General features: G+C 49.4%; 1 protein-coding gene across 1 annotated transcript; it reads right to left on the bottom strand.

The window, feature by feature from the left end:
- Positions 1–306: 306 nt before the first annotated feature.
- LOC119391755 (uncharacterized) lies at positions 307–25,721 on the bottom strand. The gene is made up of 5 exons (XM_049415384.1): positions 25,454–25,721; positions 16,043–16,167; positions 13,219–13,380; positions 2,099–3,193; positions 307–336 (listed from the first exon to the last, which is right to left on the bottom strand). The coding sequence occupies exons 1-5, from the start codon at positions 25,719–25,721 to the stop codon at positions 307–309; spliced, it is 1,680 nt and encodes a 559-aa protein (XP_049271341.1).
- Positions 25,722–26,784: the final 1,063 nt, after the last annotated feature.

The raw sequence follows: 26,784 nt of genomic DNA, 5'->3' as shown, positions 1-26,784 counted from the left end.
ACTGCGTAGAGCTTCGTCCCACCGCTCTTCAGTGTTGCCCTTGTCGCTGCGTAACGCGGATCCGCTCCAGAGCATGCGACTAAGATCTATGGTGTCGTTGCATTCATCGCATCTTGTAGGAATGGAGAACTCCGGATAGATCTCGTTAATTAACAGTGGGTTCGGATAGGTTCTCGTTTGTAAAAGTCTTAGCGTAATGACGTGAGATTTATTTAGTTTACTGTGCGGAGGGGGGGGGGGGAGGGGGGACCCGGCGTCCTAGGTGCTTGGTTAGCTCGTTGTAAGAGAGGAGGTGATCCCTGCAATCTAGAACCTCAGCATCTTCTTGCCTTGTGGCTGCACGGTTCGCAAATCCTCGTGCAGCATTGTGGGCAGAGGTTCGCGGGAGCACCGTTGATTTCTCCCATATAAGCAGAGAACCAGATGATCGTGTGCACTTTGATGACCTTTAACCCAAGAATTCCCAGGACCTGTCTAGAGATGACTCCTTCGGCAAATGCTCGGACGGCTGCCCTAGAAACGCTGTGGATCCTGGATCTATTGGGCCTAAAAGTGCCAATGCGATGACTACTTGTTCAGCAATTTCTGATTCTGTGGTGTACGTAGAATTCGAGTTGACGACTTATCCTTTGCCTTTCACAGGTAGCACTGAGCAGGATCGTTTATTCGGCATGAAAGCCATGTCGACAAACGAGCATTTTTCAGCCTGATTTTAAGCTTTCCTCTAGCGGGGCTTTGGCTCTGGCTTGCCTTCTGCACACATTATGAATAGGGTGAACATTCCTCGGAACAAGCTTGACTGCGATATTCTCCCGCAGATTTTTGGGAGTTTCCTTATGGTTATCATCTACTGCTGCAACTGGTATATCAATCCGTTTGGGGATGTGCCTTCCTGATCGCGTGGTGGAGAGTCTAATAAGCTGGGCTCTTCCCTGTGCCTCGGCTATTTCCTCCAGTGCATTGTGCATGCCTAATTGCATCAGTCTCGCAGTTTCGGTGTAGATACTCGTAGGTAGCCCAAGAGTTACCTTGATTTCTTTCCTTAACAATGCATTGAGCCTGTCTCTTTCGGATCCCTGCCACTCGTACATGGCTGCTACGTAGGCAAAGTGACATAGTACAAAGGTGTGAACTAGTCTACAGATGTCATGTAGAAAAGGTTCGAATAACACAAAATTTAAAATAAAAACGGGCTATATGTCTACATTCTAAAATGTGACTGAAACTGCACCAGTGATTGCAACACCACCACTATGATCGACGACAATGCAAATGTGCAGAATGAGACCCGATTGATCGAAAGATCAGAAAATTTACGCATAATCCCAGTGCAGTTACAGTTTGTCTAATTTTTGTAGTGTTACAATGACCATTCCTGCCCTGGCGCTGTCCGATAAGACAGCCACAAAGAAATAATCTTTCACAGATATAACTGCGATACTTTGATCGAATCGATCTTAATGTGTAATAAATGAGAACCTGATTATCACAGTTACATCCCCGCGCGCGTTATTTATTGGCAAAAATAAGGCGAGGTGAACTTTGCGCTTGTTTGTGCACGTATCGGAGAGAATATTCACACTAAAGCATTCCAGACAACAGACCATCGTTACATTGTGGAATACTTAGACGGATGAGAGAACTCATAGAATTCGGAAGTTAACAGATGAAGAAATTGTCGTTGTCGAATGTTCCATGCCCGGCTGACCTTTCTGAATTCGTGGTAATGCCAGCCCGCGTCGCGCAATATTCTAAAGCGCTAGCTTTGGCGGTGTTACAAACAGTGGAAACATTACAAAGCCGTATGCGATAACGTGCAGGCTTTACCACGTTAGTCTAGCTGTCCTCGAAAAGCAAGGCAATTCTAACGATGATATCCTTGAAATACAGTCACGCTTACATGCTCAGGCCTGCTAATGTAAATGTCGCTTCCATCGCCGATCCCAAACCTCCATTGAGCGAAATCATTGGGACTGTTGCTCAGACGATAATTCCACTCCCTCAGTATGTTGAAAGATTGTCCTCGCGTCTTCCAGAACCCGAGCGGACCCAGTTTACGTTCCCATACATCTCCCTCCGATGAGGACTTCGAAGTCACCCTTTCGGTCGCTTGGGTCGAGTATGCCGGAGTCTCGGTGAGTATTCTTAGCCCCGTCCATTGCGCGTCGTAGCGACGCGTCAACGCCCTTTCCGTTCCTGTTGCGCCTGAGGATACGCGGTAAGGGCGGTACCACGACTCATTTCCGGAGCGCAGTGTTCCATAAGGTTGCCTCAAGGTCCCTCTTCTCTGTGCCCAGTTCGGATACACCACAGTGGACGCCAACGTCTCACTCCAGGACCGCGGAGTTTGAAGTGCCACCGACAAGCTGCCGCCGACGCAGAGCCCCGCCGGCAACTCGCACGCCGCACCGTGCGGGCAGTGGCTGCACTTATTACCGGGCAGGTAAACTGGCTTGCCTGCGCGGTTACCGGCGTCCGCGTAGTTGCACACGTAGAAGTTGGTCGCGCCTCCGCGCCCGTCCTTCTTCCTGAAGCGGGCAGCTCCGCAGCCCACGAACTGGGTGTTGGCCCACACGACCTGCGTGAAGTGACCCACGGGTCCCACCGCGTTCTCGCTGAATTTGGACACGGCCGTCGGAGGGTAGTGACGGTACTCTTCGAACCACGACTTGACGGCCTTCTCGATGTCGTTGCCCACCCAGGACGAGGAACCGTTCGTGTCGCCGTTGCTTCTCCAGAAGGCGGCCAGGTTCTGTCCCGTGTGTCGGAACTTCACAGTCGACCGGTGACGGCCGGAGTCGTGCCGGAAGTGGCACTGCATGGCGTGCGCCTCGGCGACTTCGGCCAGACCGTCGTCCCAGAGCAGCTTGCGCATGTCCGAAGCGGGAGGTAGAGGCGGTACCATTCCGCGCGCAACCATGCTCCGGTACTTGTTGTGGACGTCGACGAAAGACTTCCGCTCGGCCTCCGTCAAGCCCCAAGACACGATGTCGCATTCGTGGTTGCGCGGGAGGCAAGCGGTGTGGCCTTCTATCTCCCTGTACTCTGGGAGGCATCGCTGCAGCGAGAGCCCAACTAAGCTGAACGACAGGGCAGAGCGGAGCAGGAGACTGACTCGTGGCCCGAACAGCATCGCGACCAATCTTCTCGAGCCGTTGGCATTGGAGTGAGGTCGGGCCTGACCCGTCTCCTTCTGGGAAAGCAAAGAAAAGCAGAACAGTGCGTGTATGCAGTAGATACAGCCAACAGCTTGTTACTGGGATATCCAACTGCAGCCTGAGTCAGGACCTTTATTCTAAACATTAACTACAATAGGAAATGCGGTGGGTCTGACACAGGAGGTTGTTTACCTGGTATGCAAGTAATGCTAACTGGAAAGAAATTCTAGCTATGAGTGGGTATATTCACAGGCACGAATTTCTCTCGATTGCGCGGAGGTTAGTATATCCGGTCTGCCAAGACCATACTCTAGCAAAGCACATGGCTTCAAAACCACTGTGGTATAGATCGGGCCTTGGTTTGAGCACAGAAGCTGTAATAGAGTATTTTTAGCGGGGCCAGTTATACTGTATACCGTTAAGGCAATGATACTACCGTTGTATGATAGCGTACCATGACCCGAAAACATTGTAGCTGCGACAGTTGGTCGATGCTCACGACAATGCGATGAGATGGTGGTTTTAGCTAGCGCAGGCCTTGCTGACTAAATAGGTACACGTTCCGACCATTTTGGTGTGGTATTGCCCGTCGTACTAACCATACCGTAAACCAGCACTGCTAGAAAGCTCTGATTTGACTATTCCCACGGCACGCTTCACTGCGGTTTTATGCAACGCCTAATCGTTCTCGAAACGGTTAAATATACATCTCTTGAAGTGGTTTTAGGGACGTCTATGAAAATAATGCGTACATATACGGATAATACGTCGTGGTATCTATTTATTTCTCCACGTAAGTCAGATGAGCTTGCTGATTGACACTATATTTTTCACGTCGAAATTGCCCGAATATAGAACAGCTGAGCGGTGCCTTTAGCATGGTGACACCCATTCGAGGATGCACTGTGCAACGGTTGCAACAGGGACAAAATAAACAAAGACGCAAGATAATAATAACTGTTGGGGTTCAACGTCCCAAAAAGCACGATATGATTATGAGAGACGCTGTAGTGGAGGGCTTCGGAAATTTCGACCACCGGGGGTTCTTTAACGCTCACCTAAATTTAAGTACCCGGGCCTCAAGCATCTTCATCTCCATCGAAAATGCGGCCGCCGCGGCCGGGATTCGACCCCGCGACCTTCGTGTCAGCAGTCGAGCACCATAACCACTATACCAACGCGGCGGGCCACAAAGACGCGAGAACAAGCGCAGTTGGCGTCTCTTTGCTTTGCTCCTGTTGTATCCGTTGCGCCTTGCACCCTCGGAGGTGCTTTGGGAAGTCTATTTGCTGTGCTCTACGGATTGCCAGTGGAAATGTATCAATGCAGGGTGCAATGTAATGCATAGAATAATGCGAGCGAAGCTATTGTTTTGTTCGTGAAACTGCGGCGCTGAAACCAAGAAAGATGACGCATGTCCGTCGGGTTGATGATGACGAAGACAGCTGACTTCGTATTTGTCACCGAGACCGACGACAGCTCTTCAGAACTATTAAGTCAGATCGGAAGGTTGGATTGATGAAGCGACGGACTATGGAAACCCATTTTAGTGCGTCGACTATCGCTCTCGACTTCCTGATATTCGGTTGTGATAGACCTATCACTCGTTAAGCGTGGCACCGTTCTCACGAGCACAAGAAGAAGAAGAAGAGTACGAATTCTGCGAAGTCCGTTGTGAACGTATATGTGCGTGTCTGCAAGCATGGAACTAGTTTTCATAACCACTCGACAACCTAGTTAGGCGAGTAAATTTACAACCCTGCCACCTCAAGCATAATAAATCAGGGAGTCTATATACAGCGATATGGGCTTTGGCGTTGAAAACCTTATAGCCAAGAGGTTTGGGAGCCAAGTAATTTACGGCACGAGAAATTGCAAAGACGGGAATAGAGTGAGGTGTGCAGAATTTTTTAAAATAATTTATACGGCGAAAGAATTGCGCGTCTACCACCGACAATGCTAATAAGCACTGACCTGCCGATGCACTCCGGGGTCCAACGCCACGAGTGAGCCAGGGTTCGTATCGAGCTAGCAAAACAAACCATCGAACGCCTGCAAACCGTCGCCTAGCTCGACTATGACTGTCAGAGCACGTTGTCAAACCTATACACTTAGCACGTAGTCTGTCACGCTTGTTATTCTTTCTCTTTTCGCATTACATATGCTACTCTGGCTAGTTGATAAGTAGCTCCGGAGGGCGTTTAATGCACGTTGACGCCGCGAGATGGAGGCGGACCGAGAAATAATGACGGCGCGCAAACAAGAGAAGCCTGATTAAGCTTACCGAGCCTTCGTACAAAAGCAAAAAAGAAACCTAAACAAGAAATCGAAACACGGAGGCCTAACAAACGCGCCTGTGCACGCCTCCCTGTCGCGTTCAGCTCTACCTGAAGCCACCTTTCAAACTTCTGTACACCTTCTATTACAAATCAAGCTCGCTGGATCGCAAAGCGAGATTCTCGTGGGAAACAACGACACGTGCGAGGAGACGAAACGTTCTGCTTTGCTCGTGGTTTGAGTGTGCAAAGCGCATAGTGTACTACACGCTTCTTTCGTGTACCGCTTTGTTCAACCCTTACTCCGAACCGTCTGTCCAGTTGTTCCTCGAACATCACGCGACAAGCTGGAGCATCAAACGCACGCCGATGGAGCAGCTGTTCCTTCGCAGGCAAGCCGCACGTATTCTCCTTACCACCGGAACGCGTTCTTCGGGCGCACACGGAAGCGTTATATATTGCACGCGCAACGCTTGGTTCGACCGGTGACGCAATCACTCCCGACATGCCTGAAGGCGCAACGGCTTAGCCTTGTCATATCGTTCGCCTATTAGGAGCAGCTCGCCGCATGCGATTCTTTCCCGTGAGCGCTCCAGCGATACCGTATAGCGCTCGTTAATGCCGTCGGCAATTAGCAGAAGCGACGGCAGTCTGTTCTGCGGAAGATTCCGTCAGCAAATGCGGGAAAGGGGGGCGGATCCGTTCCAGGTGCATTTCCCTTTTGTGTGTACACCGCGGGACAGTAATTCCGACACCGGAATGATTAAGCAGGATGCAATTGCGTTCGAAGCTTGGGACCGTAATTAAGCGTTGTATCCTCGAAACGCGGCGCGGGAATAAATTCCGGTCGATCCAACGCATTGTCGGCGTCACTTTCATGCGAAGCAGTCAGCGAGTAGCTGCCTATGCCGCATAGCTTGGCTTTGAGCACAGTCCTATACGTACGAGACGTGTCGACGTCTTCGTGTAAATTCGGTAGCGTGTATATTGTGGGCTTACTAGGCTCGTCGACTACACTGGCGCTTAAAGGGGAGCTTATGGGCCGTCGTAACGTAGGCATTAAAGTTACAGCGCAGGCGTGAAGTCTAAGCAGCGCTCTAAAACAAACGGTATGTATTTCTCTTTAACCCATGCAAAGTGTCTTATGATATCTGTCTTAGCTGTTACCATGGGTTGGTATAGAGTGTAAATTACGTGTGTCGCATAGCTACATAGCAAGGGCCGTGATATGCGAGTATGCGCCACATTTGACGGAGGACAAATATTTCATGAGCGTTATGGCAGAACATCGCAAACAAAGGGACGGTGAAACACGCAGGACACAGCGCTATCAACTCTTTTTATTGCGATAGCAATTATATGGACACTCTTGGCGTATTTTTGCCGTCGCCGTCGCCGTCATGTCCCGAATATGTAAAGGTATGTATATATGCATAAAATCCACAAATAAAAATAATTCAGAAGAATTTATTTGAAAGGCTCTTATTGATAGTCAGCGCTGTGTCCTGTGAGTTTCCCTGTCCCGTAGCTTGCGCTGTTCAGCCATAATGTTCATGAACCAACTAGCCCGTTTAAGAAGCCTTGTGGATTTGATGAAGTAAGTGGTAGGCATACCATTTTATTAATATCATGACCTGTCATTTATATCTGTCATACGCTCCTGTCCTCCTATGCCAATTTTTCAATATACAAAATTAAAGGGGTTCTGAAGCACCCCTCGGGCTTGGTTAAAAAGCATATTCTACGAACATCAAACACTGCCATGAGAAGCTCAGCCAAGTTTTTGTTCTCGTGCGCGGCACGTAGAGTTACAAGCGGAGCGCGAAGTTGCCCCTTTGGCAAGCGCCCTCTCTTCACACAAAGGCCCGTCCTCCACTCTTCTAAGCTGCTGGCGGCTGCTCTATTTCGTCATTGAGCAGGTTGTTGTTTTTGGCCGATAGCTCACATAAATCAAGAGCGGTGTGTGTATCGGGTGCGCTTTTTGTCCCGGGGAGCCGCCACTTGCCGGCGGTGCGCTCTGTAGTGTGCTAAAATTGCACAACCCCGAAGTCTGAGAAAGTAGCAACACTTCACTCTAAGAAAAAAAAAAGAGTCATTTGACTTTTTTTAGAGTTCTGGCTTGCAACGTATATGACTCTTTCTAAAGAGACAGGCTAAAACCCTTGTGGGTCACAGGACTCTCTGAAGAGAGTATAATGATCTCCAAAGCGAGTTCATGTCTCTGTTTACAGAGAGTTACACAGAGTGTTACACATATACGTGGCAAGCAAGAACTCTCAAAAAAGAGTCAAAGGACTCTTTCTTTTTAGAGTGTAGAGCGACCAAAATCATACTGTGAGTGGTCGATTGCGTTTGATGACGCGCGCTGACGGAGCTTCTTGCCTCTGTGTTATCAGCCCCTACGTAGCTTCCAGCGCGCTCTTCAGGACGAGAGAAGAGAAAAAGCGCTCAAAGTGCGCGACAAACACCTGTAATAATAATTGTTCGGGTTTAACGTCCCAAAAGACAAATACCTGCAACTCCTGTCGTTCTTGACGGATTCGAAAGATTTTTGCGGCAATCGATTCGTGAGGCAATAAATCATGGTCATGCGACGATTCCTCGGAAAAGTGACTCAGGAACCGTGTAAAGAGGCGACCACGAAAGCACCCAAACGTGATAGATAGATAGATAGATAGATAGATAGATAGATAGATAGATAGATAGATAGATAGATAGATAGATAGACAGACAGACAGACAGACAGATAGATAGATAGATAGATAGATAGATAGATAGATAGATAGATAGATAGATAGATAGATAGATAGATAGATAGATAGATAGATAGATAGATAGATAGATAGATAGATAGATAGATAGATAGATAGATAGAAACGTTCAAAATGCCTTGGTTCGGCATGAAATGATTTACATTCGAAAAAAAAATAAAGATATATGACGTTACATAAGCAAGCATCGTCGTGATACTTATACACCTCGGCGCGAATGCTTGAATATCACCAGGGCCCCGTATATTGACTACAACACGTGGGGCTATATTTTTATACTGTGAGCTTGCACCTAGTATAAGCATTCTCCAGGTGCGTGTTTTTATTTGTTTGCGTTAATACTTTCTTCTGTACTTTCTTTTATAATATGAGGACAGAAAATGAGCATGAATGGTAGTGCCAGAAAGGTCTTGAGAAGAAGGCTAGTCTTATTTGCCTATAGTCGCAGAACCATTTTAAATGGCCGAATCAATTAATTACGGTAAAATGAATGAGTGGTGTTATTCCAAGACGGTCACAATGATCGCAATATAACTGTCTGTGCCAGCCATTATTAAAATAATTATCTAAGCTCTTACAACTATACGTGCTCGTATTCCTGATGCATCAGTTAGCATACAAGGCAGTGTTGAACCATATTATCCATTAAAGGTATTTCCAAATGCCGTTTATTTCCTCTAGTGCACTGATAGCTCGTTTAAGTAGAGTGAACAGCACTTAGCACTGCGCTCCTGTCGTCATGGCGGGGAATAGTCCGTCCGATGTGGAAGCGTCCAGGCGCACGATAACGATCACTCGGAAGCAATATAACACCCCTTGGCGAATTTATACCACTCAGCGAAAAACCTACCACGCCTCAATTTAAATACCATGCAGATAATTCGCAAGCATATGGCCAACCACTGCGCTGAAATGAATAAGGGCATTCCGCACGACATATGGAAACGTCCATTATTTCCTGTGGCTGAAGCAGTGGCCTCTGAGGGTCGCTGAGAAGAAAAGATTGCTCATTGTAACATGAAAAAGCACGCCTATCTTCTTTAAAACACCATACTTTGCTAAAAAAACTCATACTTTACTTGGCTAAATTTTGTTTAATCCCTTCAAACATTATTTTTTCACTAAGGCTTATGTTCTCTCATTGGTTGTCCCACCACACCTATTCGCGCTTCCGTCGTGGATAGTTCTGATTCTGTCGCCGCTTGGAAGTGGTTTTCTGTTCCATCTTTCGCGACCGATATGTATTGGTTTTGGTACGGTAAACGCTGGAATTCAAAATATTTCTACGCCAGTATTTATTTATGCATATTTAACAGAGCTATGTGTCCGCTGCTGCAGTCTTAACGTCCAGGATCTAGGAGTTACCTCCAGCCTCTGAACCTTGTTTCGCATTTCACACGGGAACAACAAGAAACCAGTTGCGCCTTACGCTTCCAGCTTAATTTATTCTTCCAACAATCTTGAAGGGCGGGAACGAAATCAGCGCCGCGTTTCTTTGACGCAAACACATTAGGCCTGTCAACGGCACTCGCTCGGTCGCGTCGCATTGACAGCAGCACCTTGCCGATCATTAGGAGCGGTACGTGATGACGTCGAAGGCCGTTCCCGTGGCCCGCCTCTTTTGGGTCTTCGCTTGACGAGGTAATTGTTCGACCCATCAACGAAGGCGTCACATCGTCGAATACGAAATGACCTGCGGAAAAGCTTTGTTACTTGCTTCCGCCAAAATGAGGTCACTCCGTAAACACCTTTGCTGCTGCATTTCGTATGTGTGCGTGTGGGAACCAATTAGCTCCTGACCAATTACCTGCTTATACCTTTGTGAGAAGAAAAAGTTAATGTTATAGATTTAGATTATCACTTGGATTTCTATCATCTGTAGTATATGGCATGTCTGCATTGCGAGTAGGCTTTGTTATACTACATGGAGAAGAAGTAAAATGCATTACCTGGTCACCAATACAAAGGAAATTGCTCCTTTGTTAAAAAAAGCAAAAAAAAACACAATAAAATGATTCAAACAAAATGGTCGGTGCGATTTTTAAGGTGTTAAGCATATAGGATCAACTAGTAGCCGAAACGTTGGATGTTCTTGCGGCCGCATCTGCACCACGAGAACCTCAAAAGTGCTTCATGCAAAAAAGAAAAAAAAAAGAAAAAAATAACGAAAAAAAAGAAACGAAACTGGGCGTATGCGAAAACAACAGTGGCTTAGCGATATCATTCATGGCCGATCACCCGTGGTGGGTTGCGTTGGGCCATTCCTCCAGGAACCAACCAACACATTTTAATGCAAAAAGACTGCTGCAGCAGTACCAATCTCCAGGGTATAAGCTCGGAAGATAACAAAGAACCTTGAGAAGATAGGGACTACGGAACGACCTAATTAATGTTTATTTACGTATTACTTTTAAATGCGAAGCATTTCTTAGCGAACCTCAGACACTTTGGCCGTTTCTATCTATCTATCTATCTATCTATCTATCTAGCCGCCTACATCTCGGCGCTCTCCTGGTCCTCTCCATAACTTCTAAAATACCAAAATTGGCATAGCAGGGGATCAGTGTATGACGAACACGATTCACTGGTCGTGACACGAATAATGCGAAATACCTGTCGCGTGTGTCATGAAACCCTTTCACTCAGTCACGTGTGGCATAAAGCCGCATACCAGAGTTCATGTTATGCGGGTATGTGCCACAGCTGATACAGACTCTCAACCAACACAGTAACCGCGAGCACACATATTGACATGCAAGGAAAGTGATAGTAATAATAATTGTTGGGGTTTTATGTCCCAAAACTACGATATGATTATGAGGGCCGACGTAGCGAAAGGCTCCGGAAATTTTGACCATCTGGTATTCTTTAACTTGTGCCCAGATGGCACTGTACACGGGCATCTAGCATTTTGCCTCCATCGAAATTCGACCGCCGCCGACGGGATCGAACCCGCGACCTTCGGGTCCGCAGCCGAGCACCGTAACCGCTACACCACCGCGGCGGACGCAACGAAAGTGAGGAAGCTGAAAACAGAACATCCCTGGAAGGCGCTCAACTACGATCCATTCGTCCACGTTGCGGACCACGTGGATTACGCAAAAACCGGAGTCAATGCTTCCTACAATAAATCTGCCGAGAGAACCAGGGCTCTCATCATTAGCGGTGACTTCAACATTGACTTATCAAGACCCAACGACGCCTGGTCCTTATACTGCATGAAATACGGCTTGTATGTGGACAGGATATCAAAAGACCTCGCTGCCACGTCCAGGACAGGCGGCATCATAGATCATTTCATCGTTAGAGGCATCCAGGATTTCCACCAGCTGTACAATACCTCGCACTTCACTACACTTAGACCCCTCGTAGCCACGATCACGAATGGATCCAATTAAAAAGTCCGGTCCAGCTGCTGGTGGTCACTGATCACGGTGATGATGACCTTGTCCAAGAACTGTCAAGAACACCCTCTACACATACACATGGTTTCGTGAAACGTGCCTGCGTTCTCCGTCATAACGGACAAGTATAAGCATAACAGCTGTAACGCAACTGTAACAACTGCAAGTGTGACTGTAACGGACGTGCAGTGCGGCTGCGCGTGCCACTCGGCTGTATATATATCTACGGAGACTTTTCTGAATGATGCTTAGCTGCGAGTAACGCCTGCACTGTGCATCTGTGTTCCTTCTTTGTCGTGTTAGGATTCCCGCTATCCAGTACTGAATAATATAAGCACCACATATCAGCTTACCGCGTCTGATGTTGGTAACACCCTTGTTGCTATTGTCATCGTTACGCAACTATAAACAACTGGTTATATAATACATATACGACTCTTCAACATATGAATGTGCGTGTACCACTTCCACATTTCTCTAGCGTCATTCTGTAACGTTTCGCTCAATGTGAAAAATTACGCATCAGTCACCATCCCGCGCATGCTTCGCATAACATCGATTTCCACGGTACGTGGGATCTGCCGAATTTTTTATTATTTACTACCGGCAGTATTACTATTTTAGAATTTCACCTGTTCCATGACCTATTCTTCTTAGTGGGCGCGTGACAACAGTATTAAGAAATAATACTGCTCCGCCTTTTTCTTATCATGATCCTAATACGCACAAAAGGGGATTACTCCTACGTTAAGTAAAAGATAAAGAGGAACAGAGACTCAGTAAAATTTATTGGTGCTCAGATTATATGGGAGCCGAGTTCTTTGAGCGCTCTCTGATGTGAAGTTAGCCACCGCCTCCCCGAGCTTTGGCTCAGCTCTCTACCGTGGTGAGATGCATCTCTCCCAGGAGTTCTGTTGGAGGGATGCGGACATCCTACGCTTGTTAAAAGCAGGCGTATGCGAAGCTGGATTCGTACATGCGGTGGATGCGTCTCTGCTCCTCTCGTTATTCATTACGACGATGCTTTGTGTGGTGATTACGGTCGACCTAATGAATGGTTCTCGATACACTTCACCAACGCCTACTCATCGTATGAACGCATTACTCCTTCCGCGCGTGCTTGCTTCGTTGTGTGACGGTACATGCGAGTTCGCATGCTAAGCGTCACTTCTGAGACAGCTGCTTACTTTGAATAAGCGTACAGTTACCATACAAAACCACATTTATTTACGCGCATATATGTGGAAAAGAAAAGATTTGAGATAAAAATTTCCGTTACTACGAGCTATTTTACAGCCTTACTTCGAAGAGCAACGAAGCGTCCACCGCTCTTCATGGCGTAGGAGTGACCGCGAGCGTAGGCAATACATACGGCCACGCCGCGGTCACTGGGCTCGTGTTTGAGCGCCGCAGTCACTGTGCTCGTGACAGCACGGCCGTGCACACCAGCGCTGCTACGGACGTCGCCAGCATCCACGTGAGGCTAGACGGGACGGTGGCGTCGCCGCGGCTTCTCTTAGGGCCTTCGGTGGGTCCCTCGTCATCGGACGGCCCCATGGAGTGCAGGTCGATCTGGCACAAGCCGTGCTGCGTAGCGCACTTCGTGTACATTGGGCAGGACGAGCACGCAGGGGTCCGGCAAGTAGACGGCCGTGCCCGGAAGGTTCCCCGGCTCGTCGTAGTTGCAAGCGTACAGGTTGCGCCTGCCACCGTCGCTTGACTCGACGAGCGCGAAGCCGCAGCCGACGTACCGGCTCCGCGACCACACGAGCTGAATCGAGGAGGACATTGACACCGTAAGTATTTACTATAGGCGCACCAAACACGAATCTATTGTAAGGCGGCGGTACGATGCAAAAAACATTCAGAATTTTGAATCCTCTGTTTATACAGACAGAACTAAGAGTGCCTAAATCGAAGACGTCAGCGAGAACTAAGGCAGACAGTTCGAGTAGGTTCCGTCTTGTTACACCCTACATATCGATTCTTCGCTTACATTAACAGTGCTAATTAATGACTATATACGCGACGTTCGTTGGGTTGTAAGCCTTCAGTTCAGCTCTCTAGATTTCGTACCCTTTGTGATTTCGTGTTTAAACATCCATCCTCCTGAAACGTGACGAAGCGTGATGTCCTGAATCCAAAATGTCATTTACCGTATTTTGCCTGCTGTTGACAAGACCGTTATCGAAAGTTGCTATATGTTGGGGTTCGTTTTGTTCGCAATGCAACGGTATGCTCACTCATAAACAACAACTATACCCAAGACAAACACTGCACATATCTACGAGTTCGCCATACGAGATGTTGCCGGAGCTTTAGGGTGTCCACGATACTATCTCCAGTGGTTTGTCGAGCACGTTTTCGTCATTACAGAAAGATACTTTACTAATGATGATAAATTTTAAGCAGTCTGGCGTGCTCGAAGTCGGGTTTGCCTTGGGTTCGTCCGTTTTAGATATGTAGCATATACAGTAACTGTAGCCCGTTTTGTTTGACGGCGACCCCTATCGTCATTGAAGGCATACAACGACGACTTTTTCGTCGACGTGCCACATCGTCACACCGACGCTGCTTCGTCATTGGCAGATCACGAAGACAAATACGCTTTCGCTAAGGTTCCGATGGCATTTCAACCCATTCCTGATACATTTCAAGGACACCTCCTTGAATATCTATCTATCTATCTATCTATCTATCTATCTATCTATCTATCTATCTATCTATCTATCTATCTATCTATCTATCTATCTATCTATCTATCTATCTATCTATCTATCTATCTATCTATCTATCTATCTATCTATCTATCTATCTATCTATCTATCTATCTATCTTTCGTTACAGGCGTCGTGTCAAGTTCACGTATGTGGTTAACTCTAGCGTTGGCTCCGCTTTTATAGCAGCCTATGATGCAGCAAGCTATAGTCAAGCGTTGATCGACCCCGGAGGAATACGCTAACGAAAGTTACGTATGATATTCGCATCATCGCACCGTAAGGGACATTTCGTTTCGATAACACTGACGTATGTCCTCTTACATGAGTGCTGACGTTACGTCAGACCATAAGTTACCCTGTACGCCAGTTTTGTCGACGTGCCTCTTAAGCCCACGATGTACACACAGCCACTACACTTACAAAAATATCACAGCATATCCACGTGGTGAATGATGATGAGTGGGGCGAAGGGAACTCGCGCTGCAGCACGGCGATGGCATTGGCGCGAGCGTGGTCCTTCTTGATGGAAGATATTGTGACTAGATTGTTTGAGAACCACAATCTGTTGCACACACCGCAACTATGGACGAAACTGTTATCAAGGAAGTCCCGCTGGAAGCGCGCGTCGGCGCCTTCGGGCAGAGCCCGCCTGATGCGTTTTGCAGCCACTTCACGTGCTCGCACAGCCTCGGGCTCTGCCTGCCGGTACGCGCTCTTTCTCGCCGCTTCACGGTCCTTCACATTTTGAAGATCCGATTCGCGCCGCAGGGTGCAGCTTCGGCCTCGCGGGCTCGAACGGCGGGGTCTTCGCGCCGCAGCCGTGCAGCTTGTCGAGCAGCTTCGGCCTCGCGGGCTCGAACGGCGGGGTCTTTTCGCCGCAGCCGTGCAGCTTGTCGAGCAGCTTCGGCTTCGCGGTCTCGAACGGCGGAATCTGTTTCGCGGCGTCGACGTGCAGCTTCGGCCTCGCGGGCTCTCACCTAAGAATTCTGTCTGCGAGCGCGCGCTGCCACCACCTTCCGTGCCCTCCGTTCCGCAGCCTTGTCTTCCATCTGGCGACTCCGAGATAAAGAGAAAGCGTGCCAAGAGGGAGCCTCATGGCGCGTTACTTCTGAAATGTTGTCTTCGGGTGTTGTTGAAAACATGAGACGTAGTAAAAAGAAAGAACACCACACAGGCGAATACGCACGAGAGTGTCACTTCTCAACGTCGACTTCTTCTACTGCATACCAGAACGCGCGCAGTAAAGAAGAAAGAATGCCACTCAGGCGAACACGCACGAGAGTCTCACTCGTCAACGTCGTCTTCTTCTTCTACTGCATACCAGAACGCGCGCTTATCACGAGCTAGAGGTGGCTACTACAACGCTACAAACAAACGGAGGATGGACAGACCCGCGGCATAAGGAGCTTCGCCCGTAAAACACGTCGATCCACCTCGTAACGCTTGGCTCAAAGCCAGAAAATACAGCATAAAACCGCTCGCTGTCCGCTTCGCAGTAAACCGATTCTCACAAGGCGTGGGATCTGCCGAATTTTTTCATATCCGTTTATGTGAGAGTAAAACTGCCAGCTCGTGAGATCGAAATTGCCTGCATGTTTTAGAGGGGGCGTATAAAGATTCCTACCTGGGTGAAATGTTGGCACGAGGGTCCGTCGCGATCGCTGGTGTTCCTGTACGACCTGATGATCCCTTTCGGGCAGTTGGCGTGCTCGCTGAACCAGGCGGTGATGACGTCTGGACGCATAGGTTCTGGCCCTCCTTGATGAAGTTCCGTGCCTGTGGGACCTTCGCTTGGGGCGCGCATTGTTCCACGTAGGACTGCGCAAGGTCCGTCAGATCTGCGAACGTGCCAAGGAGATCATTAGGTTCAGTCCAGGCTACTTCTTTCTGTCCAGCATAAACATACACTTCTACGACATGACTTGTCAATTCCTTCAGAATCTGCATGTGAAACATCAGTAAATAAAGTAGGCAATCATCCGCTCAGTCGGTCGCAGTGATTCCTAATGTTAATAACTCAGTCTACAGCGGTCCGCCAGCGCAAATAAGCCGGCATATCGAACAGTATAGTAAGGCACGTGAACCAAGGGCACAGTAGCGCGTGTGTTATCGCCTCCTCGTCCTTGCGTGTTCGCCATGTCTTCGCGCCGTTATTCGTTCACTACGAATCAGAACTGACTAGTATAATAATGAGCCTTAACCCCCATAACCAGCATAAGAGAAGAAACAACAGGTCTGTTGTTTCTTCTGTTCGTCCTCGTTCTTTTGCGCGGTTTATTCATTCGAGATGGAATCACACCAACTTGCCCAGTTAAACGTTCTAATCCAGCATAAGAGACTTGATTAGGTCACTTGGATACCTTCAACATTCTGATCTAGGCAAGAAAGAATCAAGTTAGGACATCTAGCACAGAACATAAGCTGGCATTTTCAGTGCGTCGGGACAAGTTTCCCGTTGTGAATAACTCTACAGCAAACAAAGGACCAATGAACTATTTATAGTAAATAACTTTACTGAAAACATCACTGCAACTTTCCGTGTCTTTAAATGCGAAGCATTTCTTAGCGAACTTCTGCGACTTTGAGCGTATCTATCTATCTATCTATCTATCTATCTATCTATCTATCTATCTATCTATCTATCTATCTATCTATCTATCTATCTATCTATCTATCTATCTATCTATCTATCTATCTATCTATCTATCTATCTATCTATCTATCTATCTATCTATCTATCTATCTATCTATCTATCTATCTATCTATCTATCTATCTATCTATCTATCCGCCTACGACTTTGTGCTCTCCTGGCCGTTTCGTTAATCGGATGTATACCAAAATTGGTGTGTCATAACATGGCCTTATTACGAACATACATGACAGGTCAGATCATGAAAATTATGACACGCATGTCATGAACAGCATGATTTACATTCCACGACCTTAGGCTCTTGCGGTCGTTCCGTTTATTTCATATACACCAATATTGGTACGGCGTGACAAGAATTCATGACGAACATAATGACAGGTTCTAACATGCAAATCATGGCGCGCATGTCATGTGCAGCATGATTTACATGACATGGTCTCTGGGCGCTCGCGGCCGTTTAAATGAAGGGATATATACGAAAACTGGTATTACGAGACATTTCTGTATGACGAACATAACTGACACGCGGTAACATGAAAATCATGAAATGCATGCCATGTATGACATGATTTACATGCCACGCTCATGGCACACTCGCGGTCGTTTCGCTAGATTGATATACACCAAAATTGGTATTGTGCTATGTGACTGTATGAAGAACATGAATAACAGGTGGTAGCATGAAAACCATGACATCCATGACATGTATGTCATGATTTACATGCCACGCTCATGGTGCATTTGAGGCCGTTTCGCTTGCATGATATTGTCACGTGGTCGTGACGTCGACGAAGACAGCAGACGGCGTTTGCAGATTGAAACTGTTTATTTGGCCGAACTTGTGGCCGGGAAAATGAGAACTAGAACTACAGCAATACACGCTGTACAATGATAGCGGCGAACAGGGCGTCGTCCGTATATCAACTGACAAGCAGTCAAGCGCGTCGGCTTTTATACAGGCGCTATCGAACTTTCCAGCGATATCGCTGGTGGCGGCGTTATCTCTCGACAAAGCTGGAACATTCTCGTGCGGCGCGCAATCTTAACAGATTGTTCCAAAACAATCGCGAAGCTTCCTACACATCACGGCGAGGCCTGCGCAGCGCGTTGCCCACAGTATTTGTGGGTGAAGCTTACACTCATGAAATATAAGACTCGCGGCAATGCCCCCTCTGAAAAAGCATCGTCCCGATGCTTAAAAACAGAACATGGATACATGCAATACTAAAGAAAACTAACAAAGAAAGCAAACATTAGAGTCCTCAGGTGCGCTAACGAGCATAGTACGGTTTAAGGCGCACCACATGCACGACCTCGGGTCGAGCTCGGCGCCTCTGGGAGTTCGTGATGCCGTCGGGGACAACCTCGTAGTCGAGTACGCCGAGACGTCGAAGTACCCTATACGGTCCGAAGTATCGTCGAAGAAGCTTCTCGCTCAGTCCGCGTCGTCGTATTGGCGTCCAGACCCAGACACGGTCGCCGGGCTGGTACTCGACGAAGCGTCGTCGAAGATTGTAGCGGCGGCTGTCGGTGTGCTGCTGGGTCTTGATGCGCAGGCGGGCCAGCTGTCGAGCTTCTTCGGCACGTTGTAAGTAAGCGGCGGCTTCGACATTTTCTTCGTCGGTGACGTTGGGTAACATGGCGTCGAGCGTCGTCGCCGGGCTCCTTCCGTAGACCAACTTGTACGGCGTCATCTGCGTCGTTTCTTGGACGGCCGTGTTGTAAGCGAAGGTCACATACGGAAGGACGGCGTCCCACGTCTTGTGCTCAACGTCGACGTACATGGCGAGCATGTCGGCGATGGTCTTATTTAGACGCTCGGTGAGGCCATTGGTCTGCGGGTGGTAGGCGGTGGTGCGGCGGTGGCTCGTCTCGCTGTACTTCAAGATCGCCTGAGTTAAGTCCGCAGTAAAGGCGGTACCTCTGTCTGTGATGAGGACCTCTGGGGCACCATGACGCAAGACGATGTTCTCCACGAAGAACTTGGCTACCTCGGCGGCACTCCCTTTGGGCAAGGCCTTTGTCTCGGCGTAGCGGGTCAGGTAGTCAGTCGCTACGACGATCCACTTGTTGCCGGAAGTCGACGTCGGGAACGGCCCCAGTAGGTCCATCCCGATTTGCTGGAACGGCCGGTGAGGTGGATCGATTGGCTGCAGAAGTCCCGCTGGCCTAGTCGGCGGTGTCTTCCGTCGCTGGCAATCTCGGCAAGTCCTAACGTAGTGGGCGACGTCGGCAGCAAGGCGTGGCCAGTAGTATTTTTCCTGTACTCTGGCGAGCGTTCGGGAAACACCGAGGTGTCCAGCCGTCGGGTCGTCGTGTAGGGCCTGAAGGACTTCTGGTCGCAATGATGAGGGCACGACGAGAAGGTAGTCGGTTCGAAGTGGCGAGAAGTTCTTCTTCAGGAGAACGCCGTTCCGTAAGAAAAACGACGGCAGTCCTCGCTTGAATACCTTCGGAACCACGGCGGTCTTGCACTCGAGGTACTCAATAAGGCCCCCCAGTTCCGCGTCGGCCCGTTGCCTTTCGGCGAAGTCGTCGGCACTTATAGTTCCGAGGAAGCAGTCATCGTCGTCGTCTTGCGGTGGCGCGTCGACAGGGGCACGAGACAGGCAGTCGGCGTCAGAGTGTTTTCGTCCAGACTTGTACACGACGGTAATATCGAATTCTTGAAGCCTCAGACTCCATCGTGCGAGATGACCTGAAGGGTCCTTCAAGTTAGCTAGCCAACATAAGGCGTGATGATCACTGACAACTTTGAAGGGCCTGCCATAGAGGTAGGGGCGAAACTTTGACGTAGCCCAGAGAATGGCAAGGCATTCCTTTTCTGTTGTGGAATAGTTTGCTTCTGCCTTGGATAGTGACCGGCTAGCATAACTGATAACCCTTTCAAGCCCGTCAGTCTTTTGCACAAGGACGGCACCGAGTCCTACGCTGCTTGCGTCGGTGTGTATTTCCGTATCGGCGCAATCGTCGAAATGCGCAAGTATGGGTGGCGTCTGCAGGCGTCGTTTAAGTTCTTGAAAGGCTTGCACTTGCGCCGTTTCCCACCTGAATTCCACGTTATTTTTCGTGAGAAGCGTCAGTGGTTCGGCGATCCGTGAAAAGTTTTTGACGAAGCGTCGGTAATAGGCACATAAGCCGAGAAATCGGCGCACGGCCTTCTTGTCGGTGGGTGGCGCAAAGTCAGCGATGGCAGCTGTTTTCCGCGGGTCTGGGCGCACTCCAGACTTGTTGATCACATGACCCAGAAACAAGAGCTCGTCATACGCGAATCTGCACTTTTCTGGCTTCAGGGTCAGTCCAGAGGCCTTGATTGCTTGAAGTACTGCCTCAAGCCGCCGGAGATGCTCGTCGAAGGTCGAGGAAAACACGACGACGTCGTGCAAATACACAAGGCACGTCTGCCACTTCAATCCGGCCAGTACGGTGTCCATGACACGCTGGAACGTCGCAGGTGCCGAGCAAAGACCAAAAGGCATGACCTTGAACTCAAAGGGGCCGTCGGGTGTTATAAAGGCAGTCTTTTCTCGGTCTCTCTCGTCGACTTCGATTTGCCAGTAGCCGGTCTTGAGGTCCATCGACGAAAAGTGCGTCGCGTTGTGAAGTCGATCCAGGGTGTCGTCTATTCGTGGGAGGGGGTACACGTCCTTCTTCGTGATTTTGTTCAGGCGCCGGTAATCAACGCAGAAGCGCAGTGTCCCGTCCTTCTTCTTCACTAACACCACGGGTGACGCCCACGGACTCTTGGACGGCTGGATGATGTTGTCGCATAGCATCTCGTCGACTTGTTTCTTTATCGCGTCGCGCTCTCGAGTAGAAACTCTGTATGGGCTCTGACGGAGTGGTCGAGAATTTTCTTCTGTTATAATGCGGTGCTTCGCAAGGGGCGTTTGTCGGACCCGCGATGACGACGAGAAACAGTCCTTGTATTGCAAGAGCAGGGTTTTGAGCTGGTCTTGTTTGGCCTTCGGAAGGCTCGGGTTGACGTCAAAATCCGGTTCGGGACCTCTATTCGTCGAAGCAGGTTCGGCAGCATCGAAGAGGGCGAAAGCATCGCTGGCGGCTACACATTCGTCGATGTAGGCAACCATCGTACCGAAGTTGAGGTGCCTATATTCGTGGCTGAAGTTTGTCAGCACTACTTTTGCTTTACCGTCACGCAGCTCGGCTATACCTCGTGCGACGCAAATTTGACGGTTCAGGAGTAGGTGCTGATCGCCCTCGATGACGCCTTCAAGGTTCGCAGGTTTTTCGGTGTCGACGGAAACAATGACGCTGGAGCGCGGCGGAATGGTCACCTGCTCTTCTATCACATTCAATGCATGGTTGCCTGGCATCGCGTGGGGCGGGAGCGCTTTGTCCGAGTTCAATGTTATCGACTCAGACCTCAGGTCGATGACGGCGCCGTGGTCACTTAGGAAGTCCATTCCAAGTATCACATCCCTGGAGCAGTTTTGTAGGATTACAAAGCTCGCAGGATAAGTCCGGTTATTGATGGTGACTCTCGCCGTGCAGACACCAATCGGCGTTATCAGGTGGCCTCCAGCTGTCCGGATTTCGGGTCCACTCCAAGCGGTCTTAACTTTCTTCAACTGTGCTGCGAACGGCCCACTGATGACGGAATAGTCGGCTCCAGTATCGACGAGAGCGGTGACGTTGTGGCCGTCGATCAGAACGTCGAGGTCGCTAGTCCGCCGTCTTGCGTTGCGGTTACGTCGCGGCGTCGGGTCACGGCTGCGTCGGTTTGCACCGCTGCTTCCGCGTTGCGTCGTCAGGTCTGCTTCCGGTTGCAAAGTTTCGTCTTCAGGACGTCGTTCGGCGTGCGGCGGGGGCTCGGAACTTCGTCGCGGCGTCGTCGTCGACGGCGGAGGATCTTCAGCATTTCGTCGTTCAGCAACCGCACCTCCATCGGTTGCTGCCCTTAGTTTTCCGGATACGGGCTAGGCGACCGGCCCCGGTTTGGGCCAGTGTACGGCCGGCGGTGCGGTGACATGTAGCGGCCGGGCGACGGCGAGCGGGAAGGTCGTCGTTATTGCCACTGTGTTCCGGTGAGGTAGTCGTTGATGTCGCGCGGCCGTTCGCCTGGCTGCGGGCGCGGCGCGTTGATAGCGAATCCGCGTAGTCCCATCTGTCGGTACTGGCAGCGGCGGTACGTGTGGCCGGCCTCTCCGCAGTGGTAGCAAAGCGGGCGGTTGTCGGGGGCACGCCAGACATCGGTCTTCCTCGGTGTGTTGCGCTGCCCGACAGCTGGTCGGTAGGGCGTCGGTGGCGGCGGCGGCGTCTGGCGACGGTACTGCGGCGGTGTGGCGTCTTGGCGGGGGCGTGGAGGAGGAGCATGACGGCGGGCTGCAGCAGCATAGCTAATAGCTGGCGGCTGCGGCTCTGCTAGCTGAGGCGCGCCGAGTGAATGCTGGATCTCCTGGCGCACGACGTCGGCGATGGACTCTACTTGAGGTTGCGCAGGAGGTAGAATTTTTCGCAACTCCTCTTGCACGATTGCTCGAATCGTCTCACGCAGGTCGGCGGGTCCTAGGGCTTGAACGTCGGCGTAGCTTGTAGCCGAGAAGCTGCGGTTGTATTGCCGCGTTCGCATCTCAAGCGTTTTCGCGATCGTGGAAGCCTCCGATGCGAATTCAGCGACCGTCTTCGGCGGGTTCCTTATCAATCCAGCGAAGAGTTCCTGTTTGACACCCCGCATGAGGAACCTCACTTTCTTCTCTTCGGGCATACTTGGGTCGGCGTGTCGAAACAGGCGATTCATCTCTTCCGTGTAGATGGCAATATTTTCATTGGGCAGCTGCACACGGGTCTCCAGCATAGCCGCGGCCCGTTCCTTGCGGACCACGCTCGTGAACGTGCTTAGGAACGTCGTCCGAAAGAGATCCCATGTTTGTAGGGCGGATTCTCGGTTCTCGAACCACGTCCTCGCGGCGTCTTCTAGGTAGAAGTATACGTGGCGCAGCTTGTCCTCGCAGTTCCAGTTATTAAATGTTGAGACCCTTTCAAAGGTCTCGAGCCAAGTCTCGGGGTCTTCACATGGCGAACCACGGAACGTCGGCGGCTCCCTGGGTGGCTGCATCACGATCGCCGTAGGGGGCACTGCGTCAGTCATCGTCTCGGTGGTTGATGTGACGGTCTTCGGCTGCCTGGCGTTTTCGGGAAGGAGCCCGTACTCTGGCTGTAGTCCCTTCTGCCGGCGGCTGGTTCGAGGATTCGGGTTGTCCTTAGAGTCGTCTTCTTCGCGGCTTGGGCTTGGGTCTGCGCTCCGCGGTGGTGTCCGGATCATGAAGCAGCACCTCCACCAGATGTCACGTGGTCGTGACGTCGACGAAGACAGCAGACGGCGTTTGCAGATTGAAACTGTTTATTTGGCCGAACTTGTGGCCGGGAAAATGAGAACTAGAACTACAGCAATACACGCTGTACAATGATAGCGGCGAACAGGGCGTCGTCCGTCGATCAACTGACAAGCAGTCAAGCGCGTCGGCTTTTATACAGGCGCTATCGAACTTTCCAGCGATATCGCTGGTGGCGGCGTTATCTCTCGACAAAGCTGGAACATTCTCGTGCGGCGCGCAATCTTAACAGATTGTTCCAAAACAATCGCGAAGCTTCCTACACATCACGGCGAGGCCTGCGCAGCGCGTTGCCCACAGTATTTGTGGGTGAAGCTTACACTCATGAAATATAAGACTCGCGGCAACATGCCACCCTCATGGTGCATTTGAGGCCGTTTCGCTTGCATGATATACACAAAAATTGGTATTGCGCGACACGATCGTATGACGAACGTAAGTGAGAGGTGGTAACATGAAAATCATGACATGCAAGTCATGTACAACCTGATTTACATGCCACGCTCATGGTGCGCTAGCGGCCGTTTCAGTAGATTGATATACACCAAAATTGGTATTGCGCGAAGTGACTGTATGAAGAACATGAATAACAGTTGGTAAGATGAAAACCATGATATGCATGTCATGTATGTCATGATTTACATGCCACGCTCATGATGCGTTCGCGGCCGCTTCGCTAGCTTGATGTGCACCAAAATTGGTATTGCCCGCAGCGACTGTATGACGAACGTAAATGCGACGTGGTAACATGAAAATCATGATATGCATGACATGGACGACATGATTTACATGTCATGCTCATGGCGCATTCGTGGCCGTTTCGCTTGCATGATATACACCAAAATTGGTATTGCGCGACGCTACTGCATGACGAACGTAAATGAGGGGTGGTAACATGGAAATCATGACATGCAGGTCATGTACGACATGATTTGCAAGCCACACTCATGATACATTCGCGGCCGTTTTCCTAGCTTGATATATACCAAAATTGGTATTGCGTGACGCGACTGTATGACGAACATGAATAACAGGTGGTAACATAAAAACCGTGACATGATGTCATGTATGTCATGATTTACATGCCGCGCTCATGGTGCATTCGCGGCCGTTTCGCTAGCTTGATATACACCAAAATTGGTATTGCGGGATGCGACTGTATGACGAACGTAAACGAAAGGTGTTAACATGAAAATCATGACATGCATGTCATGTATTGCATGATTTACATGCTATACTCGTGGTGCACTCGCGGCCATTTCGCTCGTTTGATATACACCAAAATTGCTATTGCGCGATGTGACCGTGTGACGAACATAAATGAGAGGTCTTAACATGCGAATAATGTTAAGCATGTCATGTACGGTATGATTTACATGCCACTGTCATGGTGTGCTTCCGGCCGTTTTGTTAACTGGATATATACCAAAATTGGTATGGCACGACACGAGTGCGTGATGAACATAAGCGACAAGTCATGCATTGTATATACCAGAATATGCGTTTCATTGGCACGGTGTATACTAGATTGTGCATGCATGCGTGCATGGCAAAGATGCGATATATGGTGGACTAGATGCCATGGCATGAATGATTTCATTTGGCTCAAAGACAAACAAGGCGATGTATGCAGCTCTTTGCTGGCTGCTTCGCATTACATCGATTCCCACAGTACGTGGGATTTGCCGAATTTTTTTACAAGTGCGCTGTCCACGGTACCAAATAAAGACAAAGAAGCCATTCTAAAGTTGCCCATATCTGAAAAGTTGGTTAGGATTTGTGGTGGTACAGGAGCTGAGGTATTTGCTGTAGAAACAAAGCACTGACCCTCGGAAATTGAAACTGTAAAAAAGTGCAGTGGAAGACGAAGGCTTTAATAATGAGAAGTGGACGAAACGAATGTCACTGGGGCCAATGTTTAGGGGAGATGGCTTTTCTTCGGGGCTCCAGAGACATTCCTATTTCGATTACTCCTCATTAGTAGTGAACGGTAAGTTATTTAAAGACCTGCAGTAAGCTAATAAAAATTTCCCTGTGTGGCCAGTCAATCCGGGCGGGTGTAACCTGATAGCGAATTATACTACCTACAATGCGGCGTACGTATCAGATTTCTCACCCGGGTCCCACGTGGTTTCACACATGTCAGCTGCGGCTTCGAAGCCGGGCAGTTCTCCTTTGACGACGAGGCCACGGTACTCGTTGTGCGCCTTGATAAGGACCGCCTGCTGGTCACTTTTGAAGCCGCGCTTGCGGACGGTGCACGGCAGCAGGAAGGGCGCAGGAGGGTGCAGCCAGCTGACCACCAGGTTGTCCCGTCGCTCGACCGCTCGTTTCGCAGAGACGCCGTGAGGCTTCTGGGTAGCGGTGACGAGCAAGAGCAGCATTCGTGTTGTTGTTGATGATGATGATGATGTCCTCGTCTTGATGGCGCTCACCCACAGATGGGGATGGGCCAAGAACCGGGCGGCAGGATGCTTCAGGTAAACATTAATGACACTAAACAAATCTTTAAATTTAGGTTAAGAAAAATGTAATTGTTGAAGGAACAAGCAGTCAGACTATCGTTTCGGTAATTTTTAAGATAAATAACAACAGATTTCGAATCAAGATTATGGACAGAGATAAATGGACTAACACGGTAATCTTTTTGTTTCAATTAAGTAATCGAACACAGCAGAGCAGGGATCCCTGTGGCTATACCCTAACAAAGTGCCGCCAAATGACAAAATTTCTGGAACATTCATTGCTAAACCTAACTTCTTAAATGGCGCTACAAGTATCTCTTTTCTGATTAGAGTAGCGGCGACAGAATAAAAAAAATTGGCCGCGTATCTGCGTGCTTCGCTGCAAATGTCGTGTAAAGACGATAGAAGAGGCGCTGTGTGAGATATGGACGCCATCTGGAAATACGTCGGGAAACATGAGTGCTGTGTTGCGTGCTGGTAGTCCCGGCGCAGCAGCAGGCGAAGACGGCGGTGACCAACGCGACCGGCGGGGACGCCAGCCAGCCCGAAAACGCGGTTTGGCGCGAAGCGCTGAAGCAGAGAAACGTCCGCACTCAACGAGTACTCTCCACACACTCTTTTATTTACACGTCGCCTGGGTAAAACAGGAACGCCAGAGCGGCGCCCACAACCGGCAGCCTGAAGGCCGCCCACAACGCTGCTTTTTCATTTTTTAAATATTTTTTTTCACTTTCTTGGCCTTCTCAAAACTTAAGTTTTTCAACACCAACCCATGGCATTCGTACAGTGCAATACAGAACCGAAACCGAAACACAACAATAAGCTCGTGCGAAGGGCACGGAGGAAGGCAAATTTCAGCGCAGTCGCATTTTCAGCTTTGTTGAAACAGCGCTCACTAGACGACGACGAAATAAAAGAAGGCACAGGACAGGCAGCGCCTGTCCTGTGCCTTCTTTTACTTCGTCGTCGTCTAGTGAGCGCT

Source organism: Rhipicephalus sanguineus, chromosome 4 (assembly GCF_013339695.2).
Source record: "Rhipicephalus sanguineus isolate Rsan-2018 chromosome 4, BIME_Rsan_1.4, whole genome shotgun sequence".
In the NCBI taxonomy this organism is placed as follows: Eukaryota; Metazoa; Arthropoda; class Arachnida; order Ixodida; family Ixodidae; genus Rhipicephalus; species Rhipicephalus sanguineus.
The sequence above is the reverse complement of the archived record's forward strand: the minus strand, read 5'-3'. Positions and strand labels throughout refer to the sequence as shown.

Bases quoted from the DNA above. Each gene is read 5' to 3' on its own strand.
- LOC119391755 (XM_049415384.1), bottom strand. From the start codon at position 25,721: ATGCTGCTCTTGCTCGTCACCGCTACCCAGAAGCCTCACGGCGTCTCT. The intron at 13,381-16,042 runs GCGAGCACGCCA...TCCTCGATTCAG, and splicing joins CGTCATCACCGCCTGGTTCA to CTCGTGTGGTCGCGGAGCCG. The intron at 337-2,098 runs GTGACTTCGAAG...CGAACCGTGCAG, and splicing joins CGACCCAAGCGACCGAAAGG to CCACAAGGCAAGAAGATGCT.